This window comes from Mastigoproctus giganteus, chromosome 5, assembly GCF_048544385.1.
Source record: "Mastigoproctus giganteus isolate SK-2022 chromosome 5, ASM4854438v1, whole genome shotgun sequence".
NCBI lineage: Eukaryota > Metazoa > Arthropoda > Arachnida > Uropygi > Thelyphonidae > Mastigoproctus > Mastigoproctus giganteus.
In genome coordinates this window covers 122630861-122643127 of record NC_143579.1, presented here as the reverse complement: position 1 = coordinate 122643127, position 12267 = coordinate 122630861, and the positions used below count along the sequence as shown (strand labels likewise).

Genomic DNA, 12267 nt, shown 5'->3' with positions numbered 1-12267 from the left:
CTCTCCACCAGCTAAGCGGATTACTATGAGGCGAGTGCTGAAAATTAAGCTAAGCTATACATACGATCTAGTCATTAGTAGAGATATATGAATAGGAGGGTGTTTTTTTTTTTTTTTTTTTTTGGCTGATGCTGCATAAGCTTGCTTTCTTGCATCGTATGCCTCTACTAATGCTAATGATGCAAGAAAGCAATCTTATATAGTATCAGCCAAAAAAAAACGCTGTCCCATTTCACCCATGCATTCACTCCAACACTCCAAATGTTTGTCTAGTTCTGCTTTGGATTTATTTCAGCTGTCAACTTCTACAGCAGGAGATGGAAGTTTGTTCCAGCAATCAACCACCGCTAGCTAAAGGATAATTTCCGCACATCTATTTTACAACTGTCTTTCCTCAGTTTGAATTTATGTCCTCTCAAGCGACTAATCTGGGCAAGAGGAAGAATCCCATCAACATTGAGCTTGCTCAAACCTTTCAAGCCTTATACACCTCAATCAGAGTTATGAATCTACAGCCAAAAGCCTACCCTAATAATAAAATGCTTGCTTAATAATTAATGTCTTTTAGACATTTTGTATTCATATAAAAACATTAGGTAAATTGTGTGGCTATAATGTTTTTATAATTTCATTTGAATTTTTTTTTTTACTACAATTTCATTGCAATTGTTTTTAATACAATTGTAATTTTTTAATGTACTTAAAGTTAACCCTGCATGTGTGTTTTTTTTTTTTTTTTTTTAATTAATTAATTTTTTTTATTTTAATATCTAGAATAAGTGAGCTGTTTGTAGATAATCCAGCAGACGACGATCGCATTTCAGTTCGTCTTAACATCTCACTTCCTCGATTGTCTTGTAAAGGTATGTCTTTATATAAAAAAAAAAATAATGAATATTAAGATATTCTTATATAATATTAATAATTTTTATTATTTTTATGCATTTGTTTCAGTATTCTTCATGCCATGAAACACCTGCATGACTAAATTTTATGTATTTCTAGTGAAACACAGAACAGAATACATTGATTTCAAATAGTTCCATTGTCTTTACCTCCCCTGAAATTTTTCCCTTCTACTTGTTATGGGCTGTCTGTGATTCTGTATGTGGATGCTGGTACACGCATTGCAAATTGGCACGAATCTGTATGCTGACACAAAATTGTACATCTATTGTCAGCTATAGTGCTAGTATATTGATTGTGTTAAATAGAAGTTACAGAAAGATGAATTTACACTTGTAAATGCATCTCTCTTTTAAGCTGACAGTCAGTGGTACCTATTTTGGATTCCTTAAATTTTTTTAAAGGTTTACCACTCTGTCTTTTATGGGCTTGGATATCATGTAGGGTCCTATCACAGACAGGACATTACATGATTTTCTAGCTGCATGGTTACATTACTTGGTAAATTATATCTGATATGTTCAGCTGCCAAATTTTACAGTCCACACCTAAGCCATTTTTCATGTGGACATTAATTTGCATCCATTACCAATCTGGGTATCCTTTTTTGAATCCTCTCCAGAGTCTTTCTTCAAGTTCAGGCCTGAACACAATATTCCAGATGTAGTCTCACCATAATCTTATAAGAGGGATGATGATAAGAAGGATATCATATTCCCTACTTGCAAAGGTATAAATCACAGACAGGACACTACATGATTTCCTAGCTGCCTGGTTACATTAAATGGTAAATTTATAGTATTAAATTAAATGCTATAAATTAATAACATTGCTACAATATAACTTTAATGAGTGATATTAATTTCATACATTGATAATCAAAGGAAACGGAAATATTGTCTAATTGTACTTACCTGCTTAATTCAAAATACTGTTTTCATAGAAAACTACTTGCTGAATAAGAAATTTCATATACATTAATCACAGCAAGGAGGTTCAAGTCATAAAATAAAAATCCTCTATTTGAGAACCTCACAATTGTAATTTTATGAAATGAACTATTATGATTATTATCATCAGCAGACAGAGGGGACTTTTAAAAAAAAAAATTTTAAATCTGTGTCAGAAGGTTTAGTATTGGAAGGGCTAAATTGTGCAAGGCAGTACATTTTCTCTGTATCTCTTCCCCCCCCCCCCAGTTTCTCCCATTGTTAAAATTTAACTATTGAATCAAGTCACTTGTTTCTTGCATCCAGCTGCTATATGGCCTTGTCATAATAATTAACTAGACTGGTCATGCAAGGTGTTCCCTTTGTAAATCCATGCTTATGATCCATTAAGGATACTGTTATTGAGGTAGTTATATATCATACCCTTAACTACATACTCCATGGTCTTACTAACCACTATAGTCAAATTCATTAGTCTATAGTTGCCTATCCTGTATTTTGCATCACCTTTGTGGACCCCAGTCTGCAAAGGTGATTAGTGTTTTAGACATTAGTGTTTCTCTAGTCCAGGGGAATTGGTCTAGAGTCTGATTGTGGCTTATTAACATTCCTAACAGAATAAAAGCATAAGTAGCTTTTCTCTTTTCCAAGATAGCTATGTCACTTTTACAGTAGTCTGACTACTTGTCTATTTTACACACTGGGTTCAAATAGTCTTTCAACTGTAAGTTTCATTGCAAAGAACATATTGAACTTAACACATTGACTGCAAGTTAGTTTAAGAAAAAATTTCCCCCATCATGTCAGCCACATATGTGTGACGGTATTAGGTCACACATATGAAGGTCATTTGTGATTAGTTTATTGCATGCGCACTGTGCAATAAACTTATCACAAACTTGTAAAAATAAGTTTGTCAGTATTGTTAAAGCTTTTGTCAAAACAATTTCGTTAAAAAAAAGGTGCTAGTGCACTGTATTATCCATTATATTGTGTTGTGTGCTTCTTTGCAAGTTTGTTGTAAAAAAACTCTGAAAAGCAATGGCTGAAAGAAAATTACTAAAGGAAGAGGAACTGAGAGAAATTGCTGAAAATCTTAGTACTTCTGAAGATGAAAAACAAGATTTCGACTAAAGGAAGTATTTCATCTAAAGGAAGTATCTCATAGTATTTCATCACATGTATCATCACGGGCCATGCTTTCAAAAATAATGTAAATTCCCATCAATTGTCAGTGCTAAACAGCTGATGCATCTATGACTGAAAGAGAGGGTGTCAGCCATGTCTTACGCGGTGCCTAAAAAAACCTAATGGTGTCACGCATGTACGGCTGATTTGGCAGTCAACGTGTTAATATTTAATTGCCACTTCTTCTAAGCTTTCTGTGATTTTCCCACTTCAACCAAGTAAAGAGGTGTATGATTCCCTCTTCTTTTTTGTATTCATGTACAACTGCACATTTCTATTTTTAGCTCTCTTTGCTGGGGATTTCTCATGTTCATCTTTCACCTGATTACCCTTTCAATGGTTTTGTCACATATACATTTATAACACTCACATATAGGTGCAGCATAAGCCTTAGCCTTCCTTTTGCCATATGGCCATTGCTAATACTAAATGAGCATCACATCATAATTTATAACTGTCACATGCTTCTTTCATTTGATCAGCCAGTCACTCAATCTCTATTCATCCAGTCACTCAACCTCTATTCATCCACTTAGTATCTTTCTTTTGTATAACTTTTCCACTGGATTGAATACATTTGTGGCTTCCAGGATAAATTCCTTAAATATGTCTCATAAGAAATTCAAAGCCTATATAGCATATACAGTGAAAAACCTTTAACATGAAAAATAGGTTAACACAAAATATTTTTAGGTTCCCATTGGAAAGGGGCATTTTACTGTTTTTTTGTGATCACTTGGAAAGTCATAATATCATTAAGAGGGATTGCAGCCTTACCAGGCATGGCAAAAAAGAACTTTTAGAAAGTATTTTTTTTTTTTTTTACTGAATCAGCATCAGGATTAAGCTACCATGAAATTTATGTGGTAGGAGTTAACTGCAGTTTTGCTAATTTTAAACTCTTGTTTTAAACTCTTCATATTTTCAGAAGGTTACACAGTCTTTGGTGTGTTGACTCAGTGCCATGGGGTATATATTAAAGTGCCAGTCATATTATATCATTGTATTTTTATAGTGTGAAAGTAGAACTGGAAAGCAGCTGGTAGAGGGAGGTACTGGGGATTTCAAGGCCTGCTGGAATGAGTTGTGTTAGGGTAACTAAGAGTAAGAACATGTGCATGTATACTGCATGTACACCAGTGCTAGGCCCCTCGACGTGGGCACCTGTACGTGGTGAGGGGACCTCCCAGTGATGCTGCTGGACTTCCAGACTAGCATCACTGGGATCTAACGCCCACAGCCCAGGTTCCAGGCTTACATCAATGGAATCCGGCGTGTTTGCCGTGCGCTGCGACCCGTGGAAATTCGGAAAGGGGGATCCTGGTGGTTGAGGGGCCCAGCTTCAATACACCACTTTGGCCCCTGCTTCGACAAGACGGGTGGTCCTGGAAGGCCCGGCTAGGATCAATCGGCTAGTAGGCTTGCCTGCGAGAGTCAACCGTGTCAATGCCACGCCCCTACCCTCATGGTCCGAGGGACAGGATTCAGGCTGGCGGCGGTGCGGGTATAGTGTCTGGGTAGCCCTGGCGACCCACTCCCGAGCGCATTTATTGCATGCCGGGTAGTGGGCGTCCCTTTGGGCTCCGTGGTGGGTGGGGAGCCCGGGCACTGAACAACTAAAAAATCTCTATGAATCCTGATAAACTTACTCCTTCAGGGGCCCCAACCCGGTCCCTATCTGAAAATTTAGACAGAGAATCAGATAGCGTTATTGCTAATAAGAGGCAGCGAACCGAACTACCATCAGGGCCAATCCCAAGGTTCTTAATTATGCACTCAACCAGTGAAAAACCGATTGGAAAAATGTCACCCTTTTTTATCCAAAAAGGGTTGGATGGGTTAGCAGGTTCACCCAAGTCAGTTAAGAGGCTCCGTTCTGGAGACCTCTTAATTGAAACTAAAAATGACAGGCAATCAGAACACCTACTCCGAACAACATCAATCGGAGGAATCCCTGTAACAGTGACACCACACAGAACACTCAATTCCTCTAGAGGTGTCATTTCGGAGTGGGACCTTCTCGACGTATACGAGGAGGAAATCTGCTCCGAATTAAAACCACAGGGAGTCATTGCCGTCAAGAGAATCACTGCGCGAAGGGATGGAAAAATTGTTAAAACCAGGAGCGTTATCCTGACTTTTAACACTCCTAAACCTCCTGATGAGATTAAAGCTGGATACATCAACTGTTCAGTGCGTCCATACATTCCGAACCCTTTACGGTGTTTCAAATGCCAGAAGTATGGACACTCTCAAATGGCCTGCCGTGGAGTCCTTGCATGCGCTCGATGCGGTGCAAAGGACCACGAAACAACAGCATGTTCAGCCGCAAAACCCACCTGTATTAACTGTGAAGGCGAACACCCGGCCTATTCACGAGCATGCCAGAGGTGGAAAGAAGAAAAAGAAATTCAACGGCTGAAGGCAGAGCTAAATATATCATACCAGGAGGCAAGGAAATCGGTCAAACCCCTGAATATCAACAGACCTACGCCCAGAAGGTAGCAGGGAGATGTTCCGTCGGAACTCAGACGGACATGACCATTCCTCCAAAGGAGTCTTTCACTCCCATCGCGCGGTATCTATTAAGTTCTCAAAAACCTGCACAGAAGGACCAATCAGCTGCCACTCCTATATCGGTACCTCCTAACGCTCCACAAGTAACAAAGGTAACAATGAAAGAAAAGAATAAGAAAGGGGAAGTCCCCCCTAGTACCCAAGAAAAGATGGATGTAGAGCAGAAGGAGGTACCCGATGATTCAGTCTTGGAACTCTTTGCGGAGGAGGAAATGGACACGGGACAGCGTCCATTCTTCCCCAAAAAAGATAAATCCAAGACTGATAAAAGTAAGCCCTCAGCACCTCGGAAGCCGCCTGATGGACCCACCAAGCCAAAATAATGGCTAAATTCCTACAATGGAATTGTCGTGGATTCCGGCAAAATATGGATGACATCAAGGCCCTCCTGCAAAAGCACAAGCCAGTTTGCTTTTGCTTGCAGGAGACATATCTAAAGGCAAATGACGATCCCACGATGCACAACACCACAATTTTTCGAAAGGATAGAATTGCGGATGGCCCTGTACATGGGGGAGTGGCTATCCTTGTGGGTAACCAGACCCCAGTGCAGCCCTTACTAATTACAACTAGCATAGAGGCTGTTGCAATTCGCCTTACGGTGGGATTTTTATTAACTGTGTGCTCTATCTATTTGCCACCTGGGACTGACATCTCCCAGGCAGACCTTGATGATCTTCTAACGCAGTTGCCTCCCCCTTTCTTACTTCTCGGGGATATGAATGGACATAACACCCTGTGGGGTAGTGCTAACATCAATGGAAGGGGACGAGTCATAGAGCGTATGCTCAATGACACTGACCTTTCCCTTCTAAATACTGGAACAAACACCTTCTTCCACATGCCTACCCGTACTTTTTCTGCCATTGATCTCTCTATCTGCTCCCCTTCTCTACTCCCTTCACTCACCTGGGAAGTGGAGGAGAATCCATACGGAAGTGATCACTTCCCTGTGATAACCTCGTTACACAGTGGGAGACCATGTCTTCCCTTCAGGTTACCACGGTGGAAGATTGATCAGGCTGACTGGACTGCCTTCCAACATCAGGCAATTTTTGATCTTAGCACGGTCAGTCAAGAGCCTATCAATGATGCAGTTAAGTACATCACAGAAAATATTGTCCAAGCAGCTGCGAATGCTGTTCCAAAAACATCTGCCCGGTTTCCACTATTTCCCAAACCTTGGTGGAATTCACAATGCACAGCAGCAAAAAAGGCTCAAAACAAAGCGTGGGGGATATCCTACCACAAACAACCTTATAGCCTTCAAACGTGCACGAGCCAAAGCACGCTACATCCGTCGTCAGAGTCAAAAGGAATCGTGGATCCGTTTTACATCATCTATTAACCAGTCTACCAACTCTAAGGTAGTCTGGGATAAAATCCGGAAAATGAAGGGAAAATATACATCCCACCCTTCTTCAATCCTAGATTATAATGGATGCGCTATTGCAGATCCAACTGCAATAGCCAATGCTCTTGGGGAAACATTCTCTAACATCTCTGCAACATCTTCGTATTCCCCAGAGTTCCTGGTCCTTAAACATAAATTGGAAAAGCAAGCACTTAATTTTAAGACCAAGGGCCTCTATCCCTACAACGGGGCATTCACTATAGAGGAACTGAAAAGAGCCCTCGCTCTTTCCAAAGCAAGTGCTGTTGGACCAGATGGCATCCATTATGAAATGATTAAACATCTTTCACCAAAATCTATGGATTGTCTGCTCCTTCTGTATAACAGAATCTTTATTGAAGGGCAGTTTCCGGATTCCTGGCGAAAGGCAATCGTTCTTGCCTTTCCTAAGCCAGGAAAGGATCCAAAAGTCACCACCAATTATCGTCCTATTGCTCTGACTAGCTGTCTGTGCAAAATCCTGGAGAGAATGGTCAATTCTCGTTTAATATGGTATTTAGAATCAAATGACCTTCTCTCCAGCATCCAGTGCGGCTTCCGAAGGAACCGGTCCACTTTGGACCACTTTATTAGATTGGAAGCATCCATCCGGGATGCTTTCCTAAAACGCGAACACTTGGTGTCGGTGTTCTTTGACATGGAGAAAGCGTATGACACAACTTGGAGATTTGGCATTTTAAAAGATTTACATAGCCTAGGCCTAAGAGGGCACCTGCCCTTTTTTTATTCAAAACTTTTTAGCCAATCGATCGTTCCAAGTTCGTGTGGGATCCTCACTCTCTCGCTCCTTTAGCCAAGAGGAGGGAGTACCACAAGGATCAGTATTAAGTGTCACGCTTTTTGCCATCAAAATAAATTCCATCACAGAACAACTTCCTCCAACTGTAAACAGTGCCCTCTATGTTGATGACTTTAGCATTTTTTGCCAGTCGTGCAACATGAGGGTTATTGAACGACAACTGCAGAAAGCCATTGATAGTCTAAATTCCTGGGCACTTGCTAATGGCTTCAGGTTCTCGCCGGAGAAGACCGTTTGCGTATACTTTTGTCGCAAGCGTAATCTTCATCCTGAACCTGAATTAAGGCTCGGACAAAATGCTATTCCAGTAGCAGCGAACACAAAATTCTTGGGACTCATATTCAATAAAAAATTTAACTTTTTGGATCACATTCGTCAACTCCGCACAGAGTGCACAAGAGCCCTTAATATGCTCCGCTCGCTCTCCTCCAGGCGCCTCCGTAGCCAGGTGGGAAGGAGCAGCAATGCGTAGCACACGCTTCTTGATTAGACCAGGGTTCGAGCCCGTCACCACCAAATACGGACGATGCGGAAAGGTCAGGGAATGACCACCGCATATTCCCGGAGCAATATGGCCTTAGTTGCTAATGCTCCTAAAAACCAAAAACAACAACAACAACAATCGCTCTCCTCCTTATCTTGGGGTGCAGACCGATGCACCCTTCTACGGCTTTACCGTGCACTTGTGCGATCCAAATTAGATTATGGGTCCCAGGTATATTCCTCAGCCAGAGACAGTGTCCTGCGATGGCTGGACCCCGTCCATCATCAGGCCCTACATATTGCTACTGGAGCATATCGCACATCTCCTGTCCAGAGCTTATACGTCGAAGCAAACGAACCACCGTTATCGCTTCGACGTAAGCAGTTGTCTTTAAAGTATGCTTTAAAACTGAAATCCCTGCCAGACCATCCTACGTGGCCATTCGTTTTTGAGCCACAATGGGAAAATTTATACAATACTCGTAAGACTGCCAATCGTCCTTTTGGTATTCGTTTCCAAGAGCTACTCAAAGAACTTAATATCAAGGTAGACAAGGTTGCCCAAACATCAAAGCAACCCTTTCCACCCTGGCATGCTCGTGTCCCAGCATGCGACTTGTCGCTTAGAAACTGGGGAAAGTCGGACACGCCATCATGTGTCTACCTGCAGCTTCATTCAGCACACCGAACTGAATATTCCGACTTCACGCCAGTCTACACAGACGGTTCGAAGTCAGAATCATATGTGGGATCTGCTGCTGTCTTCACAGACAGCACTATATCAGAGCAGATTCCCTCTGATTGCAGCATATTTACTGCAGAGCTGCACGCTGTAGAGCTAGCCTTGGATCATATTAGTAAATGCCAATACCAACGGTTCATTTTATATTCCGACTCTCTTAGCATGTTACAGGCTTTAATATCTGTGAGGTATAATCCTCATCCAGTTCTGTCTAGCATTCAGCAGAAGATTCACGTTCTCCATGAATGCGAATATGACATCCGCTTCTGCTGGATTCCCAGCCACATTGGGATTAGGGGAAATGATTTGGCTGACGCCGCAGCCAAATCAGCAATTCCCAATAATAACTGCTGCCTGTTAGTCCCCTATACAGACTACAGGCAAATAGTACATCAAAAGGTACATTCCCAATGGCAGGATTCGTGGAATAGATAGACTGCGAATAAATTATATCGTATAAAGCCTGTTATTGAACCGTGGCAGTCTAGTCTGCGCAGGAATCGTAAGGAGGAAGTTGTTCTTGCCCGGACCCGCATAGGACATAGTCATTTGACACATTCTTTTCTGCTGAGGGCTGATGACCCTCCTATGTGTGAGTCTTGTGGCACAATTTTATCGATTAGACACCTTTTAATCGACTGTCCAGATTTTAGCAATATCCGTTCTAGCGTTTTTAATCATCTGACTGAGCCATATACACTCAGTCAGTTGTTATCCGACAATGACCATGTGTCTGCTATTTTTAGTTATTTTAAATCAATAAGGCTTTTTACTTGTATTTAATATTTACATGTTATGTTATTTCTTTATTGATTTATCTTTTCTACATTTTATACCTTTGTTACTTTATATACTGACATGTAGAGTAGAGTGTGTAGAGTGTAGAGTGTGTTTAGTGTCAAACGGCACCAGGGGTTTCCCCCATCTCCGCGTGCTATACATTGTGGGTGTGAAACAGAACACTGTCAATGCCAGAGGTTTAAAAGTGTATGGATTTTGTACATGTGTAGTGTCGTGTACCGTTGTTCCTCTGGTCATTTAGCCGCTGGGCCCCTAATGGGACCCAACGTTGCCCCACTCCGCCCCGTGGAGGCAGACCAGGTACACTACTTAGTTATTTACTCTGGCAGGTCCTGCCACCTAATTTCCTGAGATTTCAGTGGCAAGGACCTAAAAAAAAAAAAAACACGCTATAGATAGGGGTCAGCCAAAAAACAAAGGGAGTACTAGTCGGGCGATTTGATGTTGTTAAGTTTTTGGATGTAGGGCTCAAACAAATTGGAGTTGATTCAAACACTAGTTGAAAGTTAGAGAAGGGGAGGGAGACTGAAGACTGGGGGGAAAAGACAGAGTTACGGGGTCCATAGGGAAGATGACCCCAAGTCAGTGGAGCAGGCCCATGCCCCACCAGAGTGAAAAAGAGGGGTGGCGAGGGGGAAGGACACCAGGGATGAACTCACCCTCCCGCCAGGGAGTGGAAGCAAAGGACCACGCAAGGGAGCGTGGCTAGGGAGGCCTAAAGGCAGCAGCTGAGCTGTGCTGGTGTAGGTTCTGTCACTCCTGGGACGAAGGAAGGAAGGAGTTTTTTTTTTTTTTTTTTTCCCTTCTCCTGAGAGGACTGTCATATCCAGGAAGTTTCTTACTTTGATCTTCAATGGGTGCTGTTTGGGTGCCTAACCCGTCTAGCAGTGAAGACAGACTGCGCAAACTCTGTAAAGGCGGCGTAGCGCTGCTCGTCCATCATAATCAGGTGTTCACAATTCCGGGGATTTTCTTGCATTTTAGTGGCAAACCTTAGCCGGAACTCGTCATATTCATGGCAATCATACATCACGTGATCCCACGTTTCTTCAGCCCCGCAGTGACACAGTGGATCTTCTTCTATGCCTAGGGATGTTAGCTTCGCTTTAAAGGGTCCGTGGCCTGTAAATAGAAATGTAGTATGGAGGCCTGGTGAGTACCAGGGAGGAGGCTTTGGACTGATGAGGTTCACAGAGGGGATGAACTTTTTGGTTATCAATCCTTTGTTGGTGCTGTCCCATGTCTCTTGCCAGGTCCTGTACATAATTTCAGAGATTCTCTTCCTTTCCTGTTTGGGGTTGTTATCAAGGTTAAGAGTGATGCCTGCTGTTTCGGTGGGAATACTCTTCTTCAATCGTTGATATAATCCTCTTCTTATTACCTCTAGGTGTAGGGGTATACATCCAGCTAGCACCTGCAGAGCTGGGGTGCTTACTGTACGGCACGCCCTTGTTACGGCAAGGAGCATAGAACGCTGTATGGAGTCTAGTTTACGGCGATTTCGGTCGAGGGAGGCCCTAGTACACCATACTGAGGCTCCATAGCAAGCTATTGGCACAAATATGGCATTATAGATGAGGGCCAGAGCCCGGCGCTTTAGGCCCCAGTCTGCACGGCTTATACGGATGATCATGGCTGAGTATTTTTTTATTTTCTGTGACATATATTTCAAGTGAGGATGGAAATTTAGCTTCATATCTAAGACGATTCCTAAATACTTGATTTCAGGGTATAATTTTATGGAGGTGTTGTCAATTTTGATAACCGGTGGTCTTCGTAGTTGGAGCGTTCCCTTGAGCAATATAGATTTGGTTTTCTCTCCCGAGATCTTTAGTCGGTGAATGGCTGTCCAATCCTGGAGCTTAGTTAGTGCACAATTTGCTCTCTCCTCTAAATCAGCTCTTGTGTCACCATGCACCACCAAAACCAAATCGTCAGCAAACGCAAGGGGTTGAGTCATCCCCAAGTCCATCCCAAGGAACTCGTCCAGGACGATGGACCAAAAGAAAGGCCCCAGGACCGAGCCCTGGGGACAGCCTCGGGAGACCTGGCTAGTGACAGACTTGTACCTGGTACTAACATGGACAGTGCGGTGTCTCAGGTACTCCTTGACACAGCTATAAAGGTTGAGCGGTGCTTCGGCTTGTCGGAGTCTTCTGAGAATACTTGGCCACCACAGCCGATCAAACGCTCCAGCAAAGTCAACTGTGATGGCTAGCACATACTTGCCTTGAGTGCTTGAAACAGTAGATATTAATTTCAGAAGAGCATCTTCAGTGCTGCAACCAGCTTTGAAACCGTACTGAAGTGGAGAAATGAGGTTTTCTTTAGAGTAGCATTTTGACAACCTGCTGAGGAGAAGCCTTTCTAGAAGTTTGCCTAGGACTGGCAAGAGAGCAATTGGCCT

At 42.5% G+C, this 12267-nt stretch overlaps 1 protein-coding gene across 2 annotated transcripts in view; it reads left to right on the top strand.

Annotated features, from left to right (window-relative positions):
- The window catches only part of LOC150085673 (endoplasmic reticulum-Golgi intermediate compartment protein 1-like), a 285607-nt gene that overhangs the window by 78117 nt on the left and 195223 nt on the right, over window positions 1-12267 (top strand). For both annotated transcript variants that reach the window (XM_090374181.1, XM_090374180.1), the window contains exon 3: window positions 775-863. In XM_090374181.1, the coding sequence (XP_090230307.1) occupies window positions 775-863 (89 nt within the window). The remainder of the gene's footprint in view (window positions 1-774; window positions 864-12267) is intronic.